We start from the raw sequence: 22,166 nt of genomic DNA on the forward strand, positions 1-22,166 counted from the left end.
ACTTTGGACTGAGCCAGAGGGAAGCTGTCCAGAGCTAGTCCTTCCTGGACCATACCAATACTTGAGTATCAGACATTGAAAAGTATTGTAGGAGTTGTTGAGTGTGTAACTGCTCATTTGACCCTATTTAAGGGGTGTATTACACTCTGCATCTGGAATTGCTGTCAGTGCACTGTAAGCACAGTTGTCTTACTACTTTGTCCCCAGTTTCAGTGCTTCCTATTTCCAAGCAAGTTCTCGAATTCCTGAAAGACTTGCAGCGCTCCTCTTGTGCCTCTGCTCATTGCTGAGGAGCTTGTTGAAGATTTGAACAGCATTGGCTTTTAAATGACTGAGATTGCTTGAGAAAGAAACTTCATTGCTATAGTTAACTGAGAGCATAACAAGAGAATGTGCATGGATGGCTTAACTGTTCTTGGCATTGATGAATCCCTTCAGTGCTTCAGCTGTTATTTACCCAGTAGATCCCCACCAGTTCCTCAGGGATCAGATTTGGACCCTACTTTCTTATTAATTTACAAGCCTCTCTTTGAGCTTCTCTCTGTCATTAAAAGAAAGTGATCCTGACAGCCTAGCCTCTCTTCTTAATCACCTTGGAAAGTGCAGGGTCCTCGTAATTATTCAACTTAAACCCAGATGCTAAGTGGTCTAGAAAAAGTAATCCTTTCTTAATCAATCATCTCCTGTTGCTTAGACTTCTGCAAATCTGCATATTTTTGTCTAATGCCCCCTGTCTTTTCATTGGTTATAATTTTAGATTTGATTCTAAGGCCTTGAAATAAACAATGATCCTCTCCAGGTTAAAAACCAGACTTGATTGTTCCTTTGGCATCGGGGCCACCAGACTTTGCCTCCATCTGATGAGCTTTTAAAAATCTGCAATATACTCTGAACCGGTCCTTTGAACTCACACAGATTATAGATCGGTCTGAATTTATAAGAGCAGCAAACCACCTGAGAATCTGTTGGCCGGAATTTGCCCACATCATTCACATTCGATTTTGAAGTCACAGAAAAGATGCACAAATGTATACGTCAACATTTGAATGTGTTGTAGGGTGCAAATCTATGAACATGTTTAATCAAAATAATTTTTTCTTTTTTTTCTTGAGTGTAGAACATTTTTCAAGTATAACTGTAAGTATAACATCTCAAATTTGGTGCATGACACATGGCAAACCTGAAGCTTCATCATGTTGCATCATTTTTGCAGTAGTCATTTCTAATAAATACTTGTATTTCGTTTGATTTTTCTTTCTAGATGTATTCTGTTTTATTCTCTTTGTATTTACAGCATTGTGTAGGTTTCATCACCTACTACTTTCTCACATAAATCTTTTCTGTGAATTCAATATTTCAACCCAATATACATTTACAGATAAATTCCAACAAGTTCTCAAGTATTTAGATGTCATAATAATGTCTTAGATTTTAAGTAATTTTCTTGTTTTTGGTGCTGTTGTGTAGCTATCATTTTACTTGTTGCTGTTAGTTTTTGTTAGCATTTTCTATAATTGTGAGTATTTTTATCATTGGATGAATGATGCATATTGCTACATGCAACTTTAGATTATCTTAATTCCATTTCACATACCTTTTCGTATGCATATATATAATTAAAAAAAACAAAACATTGTTGCAGTGTTTCATATTTTCCAGTCTTAGTGATTATTATAAAAATAACCGTAGTCCTGCTGTGGTGCCATCATAAAGATCCTCATAGCTAAGTGAGAGACTCCAACACATAGTACCATAACAGGGACGTACATATATCCACATGACCAAAACTATCTTGACGACGTATTAAGCCCACGATTGCTGCTTGTTTTTTTGCATCATAGCCCAGCCAGTGTTACACAGAAAAAGATGCAGTGTTGATTTGTTTGTCTTGTCTGTCTCACTCCAGGCCAAATGTGCTGGTTTCCTCCACTGCAATCAGCAATTTCTCATACAGCATGGTGTATGAAGGGTATGGAGGCAGGTCCAAACGGTTAAAACAGGTATGAGCCCTGAGAGAGAGAGAGAGGATATAAGCAGCAATGAGGATTCATAAACATTTCAATATTTCAATGTCATCATATCTGCATCTAACGTTTCCTTAGTATATTTACAAAGATTTTTCAAGGTTCAGCGGCTTTGCAAAGGTTTTATGAAGAAGGTTTTGTATTCAACACATTTATTAGAGCTCAAAGATACAAACAATGCACTTTGGTGAGCAACACTGAATCCAAACATAACTTCTGTTTGGTCCCAAAAAAAACAATACAGGGCAACTTTAAAGTGCTCAACAGCACCCTCTGTGGCCTCAAGTGATAACTACAGCATAATTGTGAATGCTGAATGATAGTGCAGCACTAGCACAAGGAGAGCAGATTTATAGTCATCTATCTAAAGCTTGCTAACATTAGCCACGATAAGCTACTGGCCACATCAGAACAAGCCAAGCTGGAGCTGCAGAAGCCCTGAATGAACTGAGCTGAGCAAGTTTTCTCTGAACTTTTGATCCTGATGAATTCATTTTTTTCATTTATATGAGAGAGATTATTATTTCATAAGTTCCATATATACCTTCACCTTGTACCACCTCAATTGTATTGCTGGCACACCCCCACTATATCCAAACCTCATATTATTAGTAGACCTACAGCACACTTGCTGATGCTGAAGCTTCCCCTGTCCACAAAGTCAAACTCGGGCACTTTTCCCCACTCTGCAGTGAAACCTGAGCCCTGCTCCCTGTTTCTGCTGAGCACGCTCACATTTTCACTGCTGTTTGCCAAATCCATGTCCTACTGTAAGGTCAGAGGAACACACCTCGCACAATATCAGATCTACCTTCAGAGGAGGGAAAACACAAGAATAGCTCTTGTGCTGAGCTGGTGCATTGTACTGAAATGATGTCTAAGCATTTATGCTGTATGTAAAGCTTCACATGTCAGTGATGTAAAACTGTATTCCAAATCATTTTTTCTAAAATGAACCTGCACCTAGGTTCAGATCTTAACAGACACACAGTGATGGACAGTCATGTGTGTGTTTTGATCAAATGTTACTCAAGCAGAGGAAACAGTCAGGTGGGGCTATTTTGGGGCAGATTAATCCACGTTTCCACTTTTACAAAGTCCTCTGTTGTGTCTTAAGGGTTGGAGTATGACTTTCATCAAGCAGGCAGGGATTTGACTTTAAGGAACAACGTAAAGAGAGCAGGACAACGTGAACATGGCTTTAAAGGAGACTGGGTTACATACCTGGGTAGTGATGTGACTTTGCCCCACTTCTCGATGCAGAAGCGTCGGAGGCCGTTGGATCCTCGCAGCGCGGCGAAGCCCTCGTAGGGAACGCTGGACGTCCCGGTGACAAACTGCAGCAGGCGGAGACGCTGCTCGTTGTTGAAGCGCTCCACAGCGGCCCAGAACCACCGCATCACTATGTGACCATCGTGGTAACCTAGTGATTGGGAGTCACAGGGTTAACATATGTAGAAATAACTCAGGTTTGAGGGCTTTGCATAGCCAAGTCGAGCCTGACCAGTTATAAATACTGAATGTACTTTATGCATATCTACATGTAGTAAAATACTGTATGTAATCACATGTAATGTAATGACATGTTAACTATGATTACAATATATATATAAATTTTTTTTTCCAAGTTATGCCAAGAAAAAGGTGCATGACTGAATCTCGCCTCACTACAGAAACATCCAATCAGAACAGGAATCTGTTAACTGGAAAAATTCAATTCACAGGTTTCACCTCTTTAACATTTAACATTACAGTTTGGGAAATTTGCTTATTTGCTTTGATGGGAGTGAGATGTTCAGATTGAGGCCACTTTGGTGACTTTATAGTCACAATTCGTTTAGCTTTGCACAAAGGCTGAAAACAGGGGGCAACAGCTAGCCTGGCTCTGCCCACAGGTAATAAAATCCACCTCCCAGCACCTCTAATGGACATGTAATATTTTGTGTGTTTGAGCTGTGCAAAAATGAGCAGTTCCAGTTTTAGGAAGGTTGTGTGTGAAACCACAACACTTTGGTTCATATTAACAAGCTTCGACTCCAGCACGGTGCGAGTCAGACGGTTTTATATACACACACACCTCCTCTGTACTCCGTGTTGCTCCTCCAGTCACTGAGGTCGATCTCTACTGTACCGGCGATAACCAGCTCCAGCTCTCGTGCATCGAACACAGACACCAACCTGGAGTCTACCACCTGGGATGGAGAAAAACAGCAACGCCCAAATGTTTCAGCTGCCTTTAGGTGTGCATGGTTGCATTAATATGTAAGTATGGATTTAGTATTTCAAAAGTTGTTGACATTTTGGGGACTTAGGGCTTCATAAAAAATTACATGGGTTCCCAATTAATGTTAACCTTCTAATAATGTTAAAAGTACTGAAAGAGTATCATTTACCTCGTAGAAGCCTCTGACCAGCGCCTCTGTCTGCTGCACCACTCCTCTCTCCACCCTCCACTTAGCCATGCGCTCTATGTAATCCTTCTTGTTCTTCTCAGTCACCTGGAGGTGGGAGCCACCCGACTTCAGCTCCCGCTCCGTCACCTGGACACATCCGAACACAGGAAGTACTGGATCTCGTTATCAGTGTGAGTCATCATAGCAGAATACTGAAAGATTTTCATTGTGAAAATTTAGATACATGTTTTAGTTGAACAATGCTATGTGTGTGATAAAGAAACAAAGAGATCAGATCACATGCATGTGATTTAGATTTAGATGTGAACGTCTGTCTTCTTGTGTCATCTGCAGTACACATGCAGACACACGAACGCTGACCTGGCCAAACACCTCCTCATTGACGGTGAAGGTGAGGTCAAGGATGTCCGTGATGTCGTTGTCTTTCATCCACTGCAGAGACTGGTGGAACTCCTCGTCCAGATACTCCAGATCAGACAGGTCTGTCGGCCTGAAGGACACGCAGAGCTCACATATGCAGTCCACAAAACAACACAGAGCCAGTCTGCTAACCACTTATAATAGATTTTTAGACGACAGGAAACACAAAGACCATAATGTTAGAGGACGGAAGCTGAGTATTCCGAACCAGAGTTCACGGTGGATGCATGACTTAAAAAAAAAAAACAAACAAAAAAACCCCAGAAAATCCAAGCAAGACACAAAATGTGAACTGAGGTGTTATTGACCTAAATTCTGAAAGTGCACTGACAGACACTGCAGACTGTATGATTCGTAATCTAGAACTCCAGTTTGTTGTTACTGGCACACGATACAGATCAATGATTGGATCTTTCTCGCTGATACTCACTGTGGGAATTGTAGTTGACTTCTCACCTTGCATGTTCTGTCCACATGCTTGTACCTCTGGCGTTTATCAAAGAACACCTTTGTTCATCTTTTGTACTGACTGCAAGAGTTTCACGACTGTCCAAGTGTTAAACTGTCAGTCGCCTAACATGATAATGAAGAAAATAAACGAGATTCCCGAAATATCTTCTCCCACCTTGCAACTCTATTGTATTTTCAGAAGAATTCTCACAGACATACTGCATGCACGTACGCACAAAAACAAGCATGGAAGGCTGCAGAAAAACAAACATATACCCACACTTAATTAGATATATATTGGGTACTTTGGAATAAATGCCTTTCCTTCTGTTGTTTTAACCTCTGAAAGAAGTAAATGACACATGTGTGAGTGTGTGTACTGACTGTCGGAGCAGCGCCTTGTAGAAAGGTCTGGTGAAGAAAGCATCGAGCAGGTACTGATGGATCAGAGCCAGGCCCAGGATACGACCGCTGAAACGGAACCTGGACACGCACACGCAGGAACGTTAGAACCAACAACAGAATCAGTTCAACACTGACACATGAACATGTTGTATAACTTTGTATGAAAATTCTGCTTTCTTTGGACGAGAGGGGTAAAAAGGGTGAAAAAAATTTGGTAAAAAAAAAATACAAATTGTTCAGGCTGTTCTTTCATGAAACTGAGACCCCCGTTACACCTTGCATTAAAATGCATTTCTGGTGATTGGATTGTAATTGGAGAGTGCTCGACTGCATGGAAGTACAGGTGTAAATGCACCCGAGACGTACAGAGAAAGGATTGTGATCCGATCGGCCACACTGAGGGGGAGGGGGTGAGGGACACGCTGTGACCAGATCAAACACAAATGTTAATGCAACCGCATTTTCAATCCACATGCAACAAACTGTTTGGGTGAAAATAAAACCCGTTGCTAACACAGGTCGCAATCCTCTGCAAATAAAATCAAAACTTTGGCAGCTCATATATAGGTTTGGCACCCAGTCTTCGTCTGACCCACAAAGGGCCCCCTCACTATCTCCTCCCACCAGTCTTCACTGCCTTGCAGCATCCAGATCGTCCTCTGGACAATGAAGTAAAAACAGCATTCTCTGCTTCTGTATTCCAGTTGTTGAAGATGGATTCTTCCCCCACTTAGAAAAGCAATCAAATGTCCAAAAGGTAGCACACCTTCTTCGATGGCTGCCATATTTATTTTTTTGGACAAGCACAAAAGCGAGGAGGGTGTAAAAAGAAAACAGACAGATCCAATCTCAGTGGGATCTCACGGTGAAGAAACATATCATATCTAGATACCATCTGGACACGAGATGCATTTTAATACAGTGTAACAGGGGTGGAAGGCTCTGTGCTGCATGACAGCCATGACGACAGTACATGATATACATAAAGTGTTACAGCCCTGTCCAGTGAACAGCAGCTTACTATGTATCACTTCTACCAGTGTTTACTGTACTATGTTTCACAAACCACAGTCTGACTTTGTGTCACTGTGTGTGTCTGTGTATTATTGCACAGCTTACCATTCCAGATGGTTCTCAACAAACGCCGACATGGGGCTGATTTGAACGGTGTACGTGTCGTTAGCGGAGTATTCAAACAGACCATAGTACGGATTGAACAACTCCTGAGACAAGAGGAAGAAGAACTCTCTGGATGGACCACTGTAGTCCAATCTGAGACAAGAAGACAGACAGGACACATTTTTACATGTTTGGTTCAGGACATATTTGACAGTTAGTTTGATAATAAATGGTTTACACATCCCACCGCAGATATACAGGATTTCTGAGAGAAAAACTGAACTGATAAAAAGTTTAAAGGAAGCAGCATGCTGGAAGCACAACCATGACATACTGTCACCTTATACATTTGTTATGGCGAACGTGTTAGCAAACAGTTGGCTAGCTTTTTCCATGAAAACAGCAGCCGGCTGCTGGAATCCAAGTTCATGAGAATGGAGTTGTTGGTTATAAAACCAAAACATTGAGTTTAGAGAGGCTTAATGCTCAGTAGAGCTAAGAGGAACTACAGACTGAGGCAATAATCCTGAGTGGATTCATCACTGCCAGTGAACCCTTTAAACTTTACTCAGTGATCTGATCCATTGCTTCTATGAACTCATTGATTATTGCAGCTTTTATTGTAAACAGTACAACAAGCATGGTAGCAATTTCAGTCACAATGTTTCAGACTTCAAAGGCTTGTAAGAGCAGCATCACTGGTTTTATGTGTGTGTGTGAGTGAGAGAGAGAGAGAGAGTGTGTGCGTGTGTGTGTGTGTAAATCTGCCTTACCCCTCCTCTCCCAGGAAGGTGACATAGAGTTTGTTCCTCTGCAGCTCTTTGCGGGAGTACGCCATCACCTGGTTAAAGGTTCCCTCCAGCAAGTGTTCTCTCCTGATCAGCAACCTACAACAACCAGGACAGCTCACACATCACACTGGATGCATCCCCATGCGGGGCTGTGGAGGAGTCTCCCCTCCATTTTCACCAAGAGCCAAAAGAAAAGTCTATAAAACCTCGGAATGATTTGCATTTTTGACATCATATTTATTCAACTGTTCCGGTAAACATGTCCTAAAATATAACTACTATGTGGTGTATATTCATCTATAAAATATGCAGTTATACAATAAATCAAATGTCAGACATGAGATGATGCAGATCGGTGAATATATTCGATGTGTTGATGGTGCAATAAGATGTTTCGTGTGTGTAATTTGCATCGAGTCTTACTTGATCTTGCCCGGTCCCTGGCCGTAGCCCTTTGCTTCTAATTTCCTGTAGAAGTTTCTTAGTTTGGCTTCAAAGTCTCTACGGTAAGGAGCTGGAGCCCTGGCCCTCTGCAGGCCTGCACGCACGCACGCACACACACACACACACACACACACACAGAAAAAACAGAAACAAACACAGAAAATAAACAAGAGAAGTTCAAGCACAAAATCGCCAAAGGTCAAAGGCCAAAATCTCATGGGGGTGGGCTGTTTAAGCTTTGCTGGGGACGGGAACGGGCAGTCAAAAAAACTGGGTGTTTTTGCGGGATGTAAATTGTAGAAATTAGCTGGTCAATGATCACACTGTCTTGAAATAACTGCTGGTTAGAAAACAATCCCATTCAGAGCTCTACTTCACAGCGCCTTGATGAGGTGTTTTCAGAATAGCCAGGAGGGCCCAACCTGAGGACTGGAGGCTGATTTAAGGTTTATTTCTATGCATTTTTTACAGATTATTTATAGTATCTGAAATATAACTGAGGTCCTGACTCTGTAAGGCTTTAAATGTTAAGATCAAAACATTTTATATGAGCGGTATCTATTTGTGACTGAGGAACTACTAAAATCCATCACTTAAAAAAAGCACTAATACAATATGTGACATTACTCCATTAGACATTTCTGCATTTCAAATGTAGCCTTAGTAAAAGTACAGAGGTATTATCAATCAGATACTGGATTATTTGAACTGATACGACAACATTTTAGAAGCATTCTAATGTTGCAGTTTGTCAAGATGGAGGCAGTTGTAACTACTTTATATAGTGTTGAGTATTTCAAAACATTACAATAATGCATTAGACTTTATAAGCAGTTTTGTATTAAAAAAAACAAGTAAATACCTAGGTTAAAGTTCAATTCTAACCAAAACCAAACCAAAATGTATTTCATAGCAGCTAGAAGCAGGAAATCGTCGTCTGACTGAGCAGCAGTTAAGATGAACTGACTGTAAGGCATGAGCAAGTCCTGCAAGGACAGCTGGAAACATGGCTACACTACCTGACGACACCTAACGATAAAACTGTCTGACCAGTAACCGACATTTTTGACGGCAGACACTTTGACATGTCGCAGCAGCAAAAACAGAGGCGCAATTAACATCATTAACAATGGCTGCATTCCATTACTGTTGTTGGTATTGTTTGTACTGGCACACTGACACAGTTAACTGGGGTCACTGAGACGGAACACAGCCCTCATTAAGCAAGCTGGTACGTGTTTACCTTTAGCCTAGAAGTGACCTGATGTGCCACTGTTATCAATGCCACGGCTAATCTGCAGAATCTAGTTTCTAAAATGCAAAATGGAGACTGGAGAACAGTGAGTACTGATGCCAGGTAGGCATCACCCAGTGCAGCCTTGGTTTAAAAGCTGAGCAGGTTCATAAAAGGCGGCGTTGGATAGCTCTCTGATGGGATTACCACTGTACACACTGCTCACTCTGAAGCTCCATTCACTACATCACTCTGGACAACACAGGAGAAATCCCTCACACTAAGTCTGCTTTGGATGAGTCAATCATTATGTTTCAGAGACCAGAATCCTCTGAAATAACACAGGATACATCTTCAAGACAGACCGGCACAGGATTTTGCAGTAATAGTGAATGAGCTCACTCCGCTAGAAGAGTCAGTAAGAACTGAGCGACCTCTGCAGGCTCTTTCTGACAGTGGCACTGACTGATGCCGAGCGGTTCAGCTCAGTTCACAACTTTTCTTGTTTTTCCACTTCAGGTTTTCACAAAGACAACAGCACAGTTAATGAATGGAGCACCATTCCAAACCAGGGCTCCCTGCTGTGACCCAATTTCTCTTTATACTTGTGGCCCGCTTGAGGCCTGGTGTAGCTCATTAAGATAACATTAGTTCACCCTAACACAGCACAACAGGCTCTGTCAAACAGCGGTGATTACTGTTACTGTTTGGGGTTTCTATGTGGGTGTGTGTGTGTCTAACAGAATCCGCACAGTGCTTTAGATCGTTTGCCATCTTCATTGTCAGCAGGGCTCCACCTCACTTGCATATGCGAGTGACTTTGTGCCCACTGATTACTGTGATTACACACAGAGTGGCCTCAGATGACAGGCAGATAACACACACACGTAGGTGGTGGATGTGTCTGGATCCAGGGGCAAAAAAGTTGAATAAATCTCTACATCTACTATATCCATCCTACTGCCATTTAGTTTTGACGTCCCAGCTGCCCGCTCACTGAACGTGTCCTCAACATGCAGCAGAACCATTTTACTTGTCCAGAATGTGGTTCCCGAACGACAAATGTCGTGGTGACATTAAACGGCGCTGCGAGAGCTGGCTGCAGTGACTCACACAGCATGACCAAATATGTTGGACTACAGGGTTTCTGCAGGGTCTATTTAATGTGCCTTTAATACCAAACAGAATGCAATTAAACACCTCCTTCACATTAAAAGTGGCCAAAGACTGAATGTCCCAAAAATATCTCTTGTTCAGGAGTTGATTTAGCTGCTCGATCTGTCGCACTGCCGTTAATAAGAAGCATCTCGGATTGAGGAACGTTCTGTCTTCATCGGGAATGCTATCTAATCTGTTCTTGGAAGACACAGATTTATGGACTGAATCCCTCTAAAATCTCTTGAGAACCGGACAGAAATCAGCAACAAAACAGCTGGAACGAACCAATCATCAGGTGCTGTGGATGTTACGTTCATGTTTTTTTCAGTCGGCTGTTCCAGGATTGATGTCGACGATCAACCACCTAAATCTTCCTGTAGCCGTCTACTACAGAACTATCACTCTGTTGTCTAACATTTTAGCTTCTCCTCTCAAGCTAAACCCAGACAGTGAACAGTGGTTTAGTGAGTGTGCGTCTGAATGATCAGCTGCTAGACATCAGGTCGCTGTAGTGACGCTTGCTGAGCAGGACCAACAGAGAAAGAGCGGCTCTGTTCAAACACGATGATATGATAGTGATAACTGAGGAGAATCAGTCTGACCTGTGACTGCAGAGCACAGTCACATTGACATCGTGTCTGTGAACAAGTCAACAGTGTCTCTTCAACACCTGTAACCATGGTAACTGTGCGCAGCAAAGATGGAATGAATGTTTAGATAACTTCAAAATGCATGAAAAAAATGAGACTAACGTCACCGGTGAAAACTGGATGAAAATATTTTTTGTGTTTGTTGATTAAAACAAATAAAAATCAATTGACTAAACTTTGACCAAAACTCATTTACATTTTGGTCACAGTCTAAGACCAAAACTAAATCAAAACAATTTACTAATTTATTTATTTATGAATTCGCCATCCCACATTAAAATCTAAATCTTCTTCCCTCTGACAATGTGTTTCCATCTCAAGAAGTTCGCCTGCATGTCCTGTTTAGTACTGCTATGTCTCTGCCGCTCTCTGCTGTTTCTGTGATATGATTTGATTTAAAGTGACAATCTTCAGGAATATCAATGAAATAAATGTCTGTTAAGTCACTATCTATCTTCAAAAGAGTTAACACAATGGCGACTGAGTTTATGGCCCACTGATGCAAATATTGCAATAGCTATTTATTTCCAGTATTATGAACTGCATGTTTGTGGCAGCATTCCTGCAAAAAATGCTGCATTAAGTTACTGACAATGCAAACAATACATTTCCTACTGTTGCAGCTTCACATTAAAAGCAGTTGAATTTCATCATGAAGTAATCACAGGAAATGCAATGTGTCTGTCAGTGAGGCTGACGCTGCTATTGTTCATGAAAAGATAACCGTCATTTTCAACACTCTTTGACAGCAGATCAGTTTGAAATATTGCAGGGAGAAATGAAAACCAGGCGGAGAAGCCACAGTGAGCTGTTCGATGAAGAGCTGCAGGCGACAGGCTGCACACCTCCAACTTCTCTGCGAGGTATTGCCTCTGACTGTGCCCTGCTGTCTGCAGACTCATGATAGGTGCAGCGTATTATCAGATCACATTTGCTCACAGAATGATGGAAAAAGGCCAATTGCTGCCTGACTTTTTTTTAATCAATATGACTTTTCTTTGTTGCTGTTCTCAGATCTGTGTGACCTGACTTATTAAAGCACACACGCTGTTACCACCAGTAACTACAGGTGTCGCAAATCAGCCAAGACTAAAATTTTTGAGATTGTCACTTTAAAAGGAAGTGCATTTAAAAATTGCAGTGTATTTCACTGTATTTCAACTTTCAGGTCCCACTCACATCATCATCATCTCACAGGAAGATGTGAAAGAGACCATTCCCTGATGTAAGACATGTTGTTGGTTGGTTCAGTAATTGTTTTCTTAAGTTAAAGAAAAAAGTTTAGCAATTGTGTGCTGAACAGCCATCACCTTCCTGCAATAACACGGACGGTTACTTTATCAACATGTCCAGGAATGCGTCATGTTACCCATGTCCATGTTAAGGCAAAGAAACAGTGAACACTTGTGATTGGCAGGCTGCAGGACCTACCAGGAGAGTTCTGTGGTGAGGAGGCGGGTGAGCAGCGAGGAGAGAAGCTGAAGCCGGGGTGGATGGGGTGAGGCGGAACATAAGACATGATTTCCTCTTCATATAAACTATAAGAACAGGACACAGAATAGCATAGAAGACATTATTTCTCTGCACTGCAGGGAGTCCAAGCATTAGTGTTGTGTGTGAATTCAGTAATGGGTTTACTGGGTTTCGTCTCTTTCGTACCTTAACAGGATGACGAGGTCTGCATCACATGACAGCTTCTCCACCCCCTGAGTACCTTCTGTTCGAATGTAGTGGATTTTCTCCCTGAGCAAGACAAAGGGCTTAGCAGTTGTTCCTGTTATATATTGCTTCAGATTAAAATAATAAATACAACTAAATATTTGGGTTTAGTACTGAGACACATTCTTAATGACTCAGTGATCAAGAGAGTCCAGGGAAATAGAAGAAGAAGACTAATAAGAAGAAAGGGGAGTGTGGGCGGAGTAGGAGGAAAAGATGAAGATGGAGTAACAGTAATAATGTATATAGCACTTCTTGTTTATCTACCACTGAACAGCTATGAACACAGCACCAGAAAACACAAAAATGGATAAGTAGTAAAACTCTTTAAATAATACTCACTTTCATGGTCTAAATCAGACTGCTGTAGCACCACATTGGCTTCAGATGAATTTTTTTTTGCATGGAACAAGCATTGTGGGCTAGGACATCTCACAACAAGCGGGCTTCAATATTTCTAAATCAAAGGAAGAAGCATACCTCAGCGCGTGGTTTCTGCTCAGGCTGGGCTGTCGCTCCTGCAACATGTCAAATATGTTCGGCTGTCGAAGGAACGCCACTATCTTGTCATTGTAAGCTAGTGAGAGAGAAGCAGTCAGACATTAACACAGCCTGAGTTTGAGGAAAAAGTCGTCAGAAAGAACTGCTGAGAGTTAAAACAACGTATATTATTAGGTTGTGGCTTCAAATTGACGAGATGTTAAGGCAGTGCCTACATGGAGCAGTCAGTTGTTGTGGGTCAGCGTGATGCTGGCTTCGTATGGCGGCTACCAGGCTGTTTCCGGGCCTGGCCATCAGAGAAGCTCCACGACTCCTGGACACATCAGAAGCCTGGGAACAAACACAGCAGGACAGTTTTCACTGTTCAGAGAAACTCAGTCTGACACGGTACCCCCATCATCTCTTGCTTTGAGGGATGTAAACAGGAAGTACAATGTTGCCATGGAGTCAGTGAGTTATGCTGTGGGCTACCATTTTTGAGCCTATATTTGTTTTGGCAAATTGGCACCATTAAAACTATGCTGAATTAGCTATCGGCAGTTCTTGTTTGTGTACATATATATTTGCCTGTTAGTGTGTCCAGGAAAATATCAGTGGATTACTCGCACACTGAGGAAAACTGATGAACCTCAGGCAACGCCTTTTTTCGATGATTTCCAAGTGGGTTTATTAAAGTTTGTTCACGATGGACGTTAGAGGTAAATAAAGACATCCTGATTCAGTGAAATGCAAATCTCACTGAATCAGGAAATATGTATCATATCTGTGCACTCAGATCTGATGGAGACTGATGAGTGGCCAAATCAGCCAAACTTCAGTCATGCACACTGCACGGTTTGAAATGATATAATATTCTTCAGCAGAGCCAGAGACTGTTTAATGTAGACATACATGAACAACCACTACAGATAATTATGGTTTTTAGTGTCATTGCACTTGTCTGAGCATCAAAATCCCTGCTCTTTATTCTTTGGGGCTGCTGTAATGAGGTCCAGTTATTTTAAGGAGTTGGAGGTGGACCTTGGAAATTGCCTCCCCTGGGACAAGCCACCAAGCTACACTTGCTGAACAAAAGGCAGTGGCAGGACAGACAAAGTGAATTCTTTTGCTTACCGGTAGGAACATCCTCTGTCTAAACTCTAAGCGAATCTTCACCTGCACACCTGTGACACTGTCAGCTGAACTCACAGCCACGCAGGTAGGGCCTATCTTTCTGCTCACTGGATGAATTTATGATTAGAACTGATTAGAACTAAACTTCTTCCACCAGCTGCTTTCTGGAGACGGCCACTACTAAGTTCATTTGATTCGTTCATACACTGCATGCTCCGCTTTTAATTCTCATCATTTATGTGTTCACTGTCTCGCCATTGTATGGTTAGTTAGTATCTACTGTGTCATTGTTGAGTCAGTCTTTGTAGTTGCAGTAATAAATGCTTTTACATATACAGTCGCTGGCCTGGTTATCTGTATCTTCCTTCTTTTACTGCTTTCTAGCCTGAATTCAAGTTTTTTTCCAGAGTTAATTTTTACATTAAGGTATTTATTCTTGCCGGATCAACCAGAGTACGGTTTTATTATTCTGACGCTAAATTATAACACCAGACGAATATTTACAACAAGGGCTTTCTCGTGACTTAACACTCCCTTGAGTAACAGTTTTTCTGATGAATCTAATCTACTGAGATTCTACATAATGTTGGCAACTCAGCAGGTGCACAGTCACCTAACCACCAATGTCTACTTTTTAATCTGATCTGCACATTATTGAGCATTGCCAGTGTCACTGAACATTAGCATTCAAGATGAAATTCTGCAAGCCGTGAAGCTTCCTGCACTTCTTTATGCTCTTCAGCTTAACTGATGTCGACATCACCAGAGCATCAAATGTTCTATAATCCGCTGCTGAGAATAGCCCCAAACAAATGCACTATTTCCCCCTGTTTAAGTAACACTGATCAAAACCCTTAGTGTCCAGCTAAGTTATTAGTTAAACTATTATTTGTGAGCTGGGGTTTAGATTTATGTCTTTAGTAGGAACCACTGAGCACGGAACATTAACAGAAAGTCATGCTAGGCTTGTCTTTTAGGGAGGGAATCTATGTGGATTAAAGCGGGACCAGTGTTTAACTCTGAATTGACGTGTGTGAATACCTCGCCGGCGCTGTAGCTGCGTAGTCTCTGCAGATGTTGGCGGTGGGCGAGGTGGCCGGGCAGCCGGCCATTCTGCAGAGGGATGCGAGGGTCAATGAAGGTTGTGGCTCGACTATTGTGGTCCACGAAGAAAGACTGAGACACAGAAAGAATGGACTGCAATTGTACAGCATGTATTGTAAAATATTGATTTTAAATTTTCAGCCACATTAGAATCAAGAGATTCCGGATCAAGTTTAACATCGACGTTTGGCTCTTTTTAAGATAATTTGTATTCACTCTATTACTATTCATTGTTCTTCATTATTTCTTTATTATGTTTTTTTCTTTTCCCTCCATACATTAATGAAAAGCAAGAGGGTAATCTTCCACAGAGTCCACCGTGTTTCACGGCCACCATATGTCTCTCCTACTTGCTGGCTAAAGGAGGGGCATAAGAATCATAATGCCTTAAGTTCAATGTATTTGGAGCTTACAGTTTATAAGAGCCAAACATAATGGATCATTCTGCTCAAAACAACATAATCAAGTAACTGAACATGAGAATCTTGGTTCATTTTGCTTTGCTAGCATACAGTACAGGTCATTTAATGCTCATTCTACATAACTTACCTTGCCCTGGGGGTCGGTCTTGATTTCCCAGCCTCGTGGCAGCTCCAGCTGAGTGTCTGCAAACTTGTTGAGGAAAACCACCAGGTCCCGGTTATGCTGGTAGCGCTCAAAGTTCCTGGCATCGCGACGCACCTTCAGGATCATGTGTTTAACACAGCTGCTGCCGGTGAACATCCGGTAGGCTGCCTGGAGAGGGGACAGTGACAAGTTCACTTTTACATTTCTAAAAGTTAACAAAGCATTTTGGCTATGTGTTTGTGAGTATGATTTAATGTGTGTGTGTGTGTGTGTGTGTGCATGCATTGCCATGCATTACTCATGGTGTGGAGACATACATCTGATTACACAGTGATGGTGTGGGGACTTGCCTTCCTTATGAGGGAAAAAACGCAAGTCCCCATAATGTAAATCATTAAATTCTAGGGTGAAGACTTGGGCTAAGGTTAAGGTTAGGGATGGGGTAAGGCAAGTGGTGGTTATGCTTATGGTTAGGGTAAATCTTCAGGAAATTAATGCAAGTCAATGAAACGGCCCCAAAAATAATGCAAAAACGACTGTGTGTGTTTTGTGTGATTGTGTGTGTGAATAAAGGCGTGTGTATCTAAAACTGATTTGTTCTTAAATGCTGCATTGAATGTTTAATTTGCTGTGTTATCCAGGTCTTTGCATTGAACAAATTATAGATTATATTTGTTGTCATGTCTGTTTATTACACGCTAGTTGACTCGATAATAAACACTATTGTATTTTTAACCAACCAACAAACAGAAACAGCAACATACAGGAAATGGTCTCTTCCATTACATCATGTGATTATTTTATTATGAGAGACTATTGTTAAATGATGTTTAATGTGCCTGTTGTTATCCATCTTTAATTCACCCCCCTATAGTTTTTATTTTTGCACTATGACATCTGAGATGGCTGCTGAACAGCAACTTTCCAATGAAAAAGAAATGACGAAATTCATATGAATATTTCATATTTTTCTGACTTCTCTACCCTGTCGGTGGCTCTCAGCTCCAAGCCCATTGGTTTCTACTGACGACGTAAATCCTTAAAAACAGCTCACAAATCTATAGTTTCAATAAAAAAAAAAGGTCCAGTAATTTCCTAAAACAGCTGCACAGAACAGTGCATTTGTCTGGGATTATATTCAGCAGTGGATTCAGCAGGACGGTGTGTGTGGGATTTAATCGAGACAAACTCCAGTGTGTGTGTTCATGCTAATGAAGGAACACGTCACCAAGTCCAGCAGTGTGGTTCATTGATGTGTTCTTAATAGTTTTTGGAGCTGTATATCACAGAGGAAGATGTCAAGTTTTCCTTTGTAATATAATGGACTGTTTACTGTGATTTGTATTCAACTAAAACATGGGACTGGTGTACACTGTGTGTTAAAGAAGCTTCTCACTGGCTCTTTATAGGAAACTGTAAACCTGAATTGAGCTATAAAGCTCCAAGACAGCACAATGTGCTGTATAAAGGCAATGTTTTGTGTGTGTGTGTGTGTGTGTGTGTGTAGTACTCACATAGTTACTGTGCAACACAGTGAAGAATTCTGGGTGTGTGATGAACTTGACAGCAGGTGACTGGAGGAGATAGCTGATCTTCTGGTGATTGACAGGGGAGGCGGGGCCTGCAGACAACAGGTGAATTATTGTCTGTATTGTCTGCAGCAACCCCAGATCATAACACTGCCCCCACACGCTTGTTCAGTCGGCACTAGGCATGGACTCATCAGACCACATGACCTTCCTCCATTGCTCCAGAGTCCAATCTTTATGCTCCCTAGTAAACTGAAGCCTTTTTTTCCAGTTAGCCTCACTGATTAGTGGTTTTCTTAAGGCTACACAGCTGTTCAGTCCCAATCCTTTGAGTTCCCTTCGCATTGTGCATGTGGAAACGCTCTTACTTTCACTATTAAACATAGCACTGAGTTCTACTGTTGTTTTTCTTTGATTTGATCTCACCTAACATTTAAATGATCGCCGACCACATTTCATCCTCAAAGACGATGGGTCCCCACTATCCTTCCAATTTTTAATAAAGCGTTGGACAGTTCTTAACTCAATTTTAGTAGTTTCTGCAATCTCCTTAGATGTTTTCTCTGCTTGATGCATGCCAATGATTTGACCCTTCTCAAAAAGACTAACATCTTTTCCACGACCACGGGATGTGTCTTTCGACATGGTTGTTTAGGAAATGAGAAGCAACTTATTGCATCGGTTGGGGTTAAATAACTTGTTGCCAGCTGAAAGATAATCGCCTATGCAGTAATTATCTAATAGGAGGCTCGTACCTATTTGCTTAGTTAAATCCAGGTGGCGACTTCTTTTTTGGCCGGGCAGTGTATATTCTGAGGCAGTTTACTAAGTAGCTTTTGAGTGAGGTATTACACTGTACTAATTAATAAATATAACACTTCATACTGTAAATGACATGAAAGTGACAAAAAGTACTGCATCAGAAAATAAACTGCAAATGACACTGGTACGAAATAGAACCAGTATTTTAGCCTTCAAATAATGAAAACAGGTCAATGTCTGTTCTTTAGTTGGCGTGAACAAGCAGAAACGACTCAGAACTGTTCCACTTTAAACTGTGGGGAGGCTGAGCACCGCACCTGACGGAGGAGCGTCTGAATCAGTCTCCGTACTGCCGCTCCGCTCTAACCTCTGAGTCCCACCATCCTCCTCGGTGGCCATGGTCCTCTGGATGTTCTGGTACCTGCAGAAACAACACGTTGGCCTCTTACAGGAGTATGAAGACAGAACATGTTTATTTCTTTGGCTTGTACAGCTGCCTTCATAAAGGCTATCCACCCCTTTCAAAAAGAAACATTTCACTGTTTTCAAGACCTACTCAGAGCTAGTTGCACGACTGAGGTTTTGCATGATGTTATTCTGTTTTTCTGATGAGCTTGTGTTTGGATCTGCATTGCAGTGAACTTCTCTGCACAAAATGTGGTTGATGGTTAGAGTTTCCTTTCCAGTCACCAGATGTCAGCCTAACTCCACTCCTGTGCAGCTACCCCCAGTGAGTGCCTGGCTGACCAGAACAACCAAAACCAATAGCCAGATGTAAATTAGATGACACATTTTGGGCACAAGGTGTTCAGGAGGGTTTGTTTTAGTATATAGTATATAATGCCGGACACTCTAATCAGCTGTGAGCAGTTAAATCCATCATGTGATGTCAGAAACGATCCGTGCACAATAAACCTGTAACAGTAAAACATTTACTGTACCGTGATAAATCATTTATATTACAGGTTAAAATACACATGCCCAAGTAACTTCTTTCAATACCCATTTAATATTTATTCCAACACTCACCAACACCTGCACTATATGAACACTGTATCCATTGTTTTTTATAAATATTCAGACATGTATCTGTTTTTTTCACTGATTTATTCATTCATGAATAGTTTACATACTTGGCCAATAAAACTGACTCTGCTATCAGTTTTCATACATAATTTAATGTATGTAAACGATTCCAAACTAAAATCAAAATTTGACTGTTGTTTTGGTCCATACTCAGACACTTAACTGGTGTTTTTATTTTTTAAGTATTGCAAAATTGTATTAATTTCATTTATTCTGTACAGCAGTGTGTTGCTGCATTTTAACTATTATTATTATTATTATTATTAAAACAAAAATGCTTCTCATTATGACATGGTTAATAGGTATGTTGTTATAACAAGATAACAACTGAATCTGTCTCTCTCTCTGTATTTCCAGTCTGACCTCCTGTTGAGCTGCTCCATCTGCTGGGTGGACCCTGAGCGGGGGATGCCGTGGTTACACTTGCCGCTGTGGCTCGGCCTCTGCCAGGTTGTTGTCCGGTTGACATGGTCCACGTAGAAAACTCTGCCGTGGCTGTCGATACGAGCTTCCCAATCTGCGGCAACAAAGGGAATTAAACAAGTTATTAGCTAGGTGAAGCATCCCACTGTGAAGAATGTGCATGTCAATCATATTTCACTGAGTCAGATGAAGCTGAGGAACTGATTTGAATTGGCTGGTACTGATCAGTTATTTTCCCTAGTTCTCAACCAATATTCACACTACCAACCACTTTTCAAGTCCCTGTTGTTTTCTGTAAATGGATTTAAAAAATCCTAATTCCAAGATCTAACACTTCCTGTCAACTGCACACACAACAAGACACACAGCATTGTTTTCATCTACAGAAAGCTTCCACTTCAAGGACACACACTATATTATGTTATAATTGAAGATGCATTTGATTTATTATAATTCACAAAATATACTCATATAGTTATGGTATAGAGATAACACACATACTGTACATGCACAGCGTTTTGTTCCAACTTCCATCCACTCACAAGGACTGAGTTCCTACTTAAGAGAAATCGGGAGGCAGGGCATTTTCCCTCTACTTTGATGCTGCACATCATAGAACCAAAACTGAGAGGAAGACTAATCCCTTCATGCATGGTGTGATGCCTGCCTTAAAGATCAGCAGGACTTTCAGGTCTTTTCTGACAAGATGATTGGGTAGTCTGATCCAAGCCCATGGAGCAAATGCCTGGAGAAAAGAAGTTTATCTCTCCATTTTGCAAAAGAAAATAAATACGCTGATAAATACACTGTGGGAGTACAGCAACAGCAAGTGCAAGAGTGCCTGAAAAAGGTGTTCGTGTCCGCCACTGATGAACAGACCAAACTGAGGGATTACATCAATTCCAGATCAATTCTACTATAACAGAAAAAAAAATGTGTGTATCAAGCCATTCTGGAATGAGCTGTAAACACAACACTTACTTGCTGTCATTTCATTAAGCTGTCATTGCAAATTTGTTAGCAACATTCGCCTATTTACACATCCAGCAACATTTACCTAACCTCAAAGTAGCATGAGTTGATGTATTTGAGCCACTTGGGGGCAGCAGAACAAACTGTAAACACGACGTCTTACTATCGCCTCAAAAAGCAGGAAAGCAGGAAAATGGCCGTAACTAATTGTCCAATCATCGTAACTCTGGGTACACATCTTCAGGCCATATTTGGGGATAGGGCTGCTGAAGAATTTTGACCCCGACCCATGGGGGGGCACCACAAGTACAAAAAACGTGTACCTCTGAACCCAGTGAACAGAATTTCAGTAGCTGGAGTGACTTGCTCACCTTTGTGAGACGGTGATTGAGACCAGGGTTTGTTCTCCTGCTCAAACACAAAGTGTTTGTGTTGTAAGTGGAACCTGTCCATGGTGTCAGATGCCTGAACACGCTGCTTACTCTTTCTGCTGAGAAGTGACTAAATTGTGCTGCGATTGACCCCCACACATTAATGACAAGGAGGAATGAAGGTGACTGAGCTCACTGCTGCTCGTGGCTTTAACTCTGGCCTATCGAGCTGCTCCCTTCTGTTCAGTGTTAAAGTTCCAAAATTGGAGACGTATTATGTATTTGTGCTGGAATTATTAATCTTAATCACAGTGGGAAGTACTTGCTCATCATTTCCCATTGCAGGGTCAAGTTTCATGTTTTTAGCTCACAAATATTTGAGCCATTGTGCAGGAAAAAAATAAAACAACCTGCCCCTTTGATGCTTGAGCCCTAATAAAACAAGGGGAAATATTTGCCATAGCATAAACAATATTTCAACCTGGTTCTTAAGCAAACAAATTCAGGTATTTCCAACGATCGGGTTTCTTCTTAATGGTAGTCAACGACGTGCCTTGATAATTGGTTAATAAACGATTCTATTAGGCAATGCTGCATGCAATTTCTGTAATGTTTGTTGCCTGAGGGGTTTGGGGAGATTTAAATTCTTGTCATGACATGTATTCTGCAGAGGGCAGGAGCAGAGGCATGCTGAAACAGGAATTGGAAAGCTGTTGTTGTTGTTGTGGCTATCTGATATGCCACAATGAGGATTTCATTTGGCTCAAAAACACCCGCAGTGTGAATGTGTATGAAACAAGGACTGTAGCAGCTTTTCCCAGCTCTGACTAACTGCTAAAGGAGGAGGAGGAAGATGAAGACTGCCCCCTCAGGACAGAAAAACCCTCTGTTGGTTGTCACGACTCCTCTG

General features: G+C 41.4%; 1 protein-coding gene across 1 annotated transcript in view; it reads right to left on the reverse strand.

The window, feature by feature from the left end:
* Positions 1 to 1,897: 1,897 nt before the first annotated feature.
* LOC121623843 (E3 ubiquitin-protein ligase HECW1) overlaps positions 1,898 to 22,166 on the reverse strand; it is a 69,770-nt gene continuing 49,501 nt past the window's right edge. Inside the window, exons 12-29 of the mRNA XM_041961327.1 lie at positions 19,854 to 20,007; positions 18,722 to 18,825; positions 17,628 to 17,734; positions 16,096 to 16,281; positions 15,484 to 15,618; positions 13,545 to 13,659; positions 13,309 to 13,405; positions 12,769 to 12,852; positions 12,541 to 12,647; positions 8,047 to 8,161; positions 7,606 to 7,719; positions 6,833 to 6,985; positions 5,693 to 5,791; positions 4,799 to 4,928; positions 4,418 to 4,564; positions 4,102 to 4,216; positions 3,249 to 3,447; positions 1,898 to 2,009 (exon numbers count right to left, since the gene is read on the reverse strand). Of these exons, the coding sequence (XP_041817261.1) occupies positions 1,898 to 2,009; positions 3,249 to 3,447; positions 4,102 to 4,216; positions 4,418 to 4,564; positions 4,799 to 4,928; positions 5,693 to 5,791; positions 6,833 to 6,985; positions 7,606 to 7,719; positions 8,047 to 8,161; positions 12,541 to 12,647; positions 12,769 to 12,852; positions 13,309 to 13,405; positions 13,545 to 13,659; positions 15,484 to 15,618; positions 16,096 to 16,281; positions 17,628 to 17,734; positions 18,722 to 18,825; positions 19,854 to 20,007 (2,273 nt within the window). The remainder of the gene's footprint in view (positions 2,010 to 3,248; positions 3,448 to 4,101; positions 4,217 to 4,417; positions 4,565 to 4,798; positions 4,929 to 5,692; positions 5,792 to 6,832; positions 6,986 to 7,605; positions 7,720 to 8,046; positions 8,162 to 12,540; positions 12,648 to 12,768; positions 12,853 to 13,308; positions 13,406 to 13,544; positions 13,660 to 15,483; positions 15,619 to 16,095; positions 16,282 to 17,627; positions 17,735 to 18,721; positions 18,826 to 19,853; positions 20,008 to 22,166) is intronic.

The sequence above is a fragment of the Chelmon rostratus genome, chromosome 20 (genome assembly GCF_017976325.1).
Source record: "Chelmon rostratus isolate fCheRos1 chromosome 20, fCheRos1.pri, whole genome shotgun sequence".
Taxonomy (NCBI): Eukaryota; Metazoa; Chordata; class Actinopteri; order Chaetodontiformes; family Chaetodontidae; genus Chelmon; species Chelmon rostratus.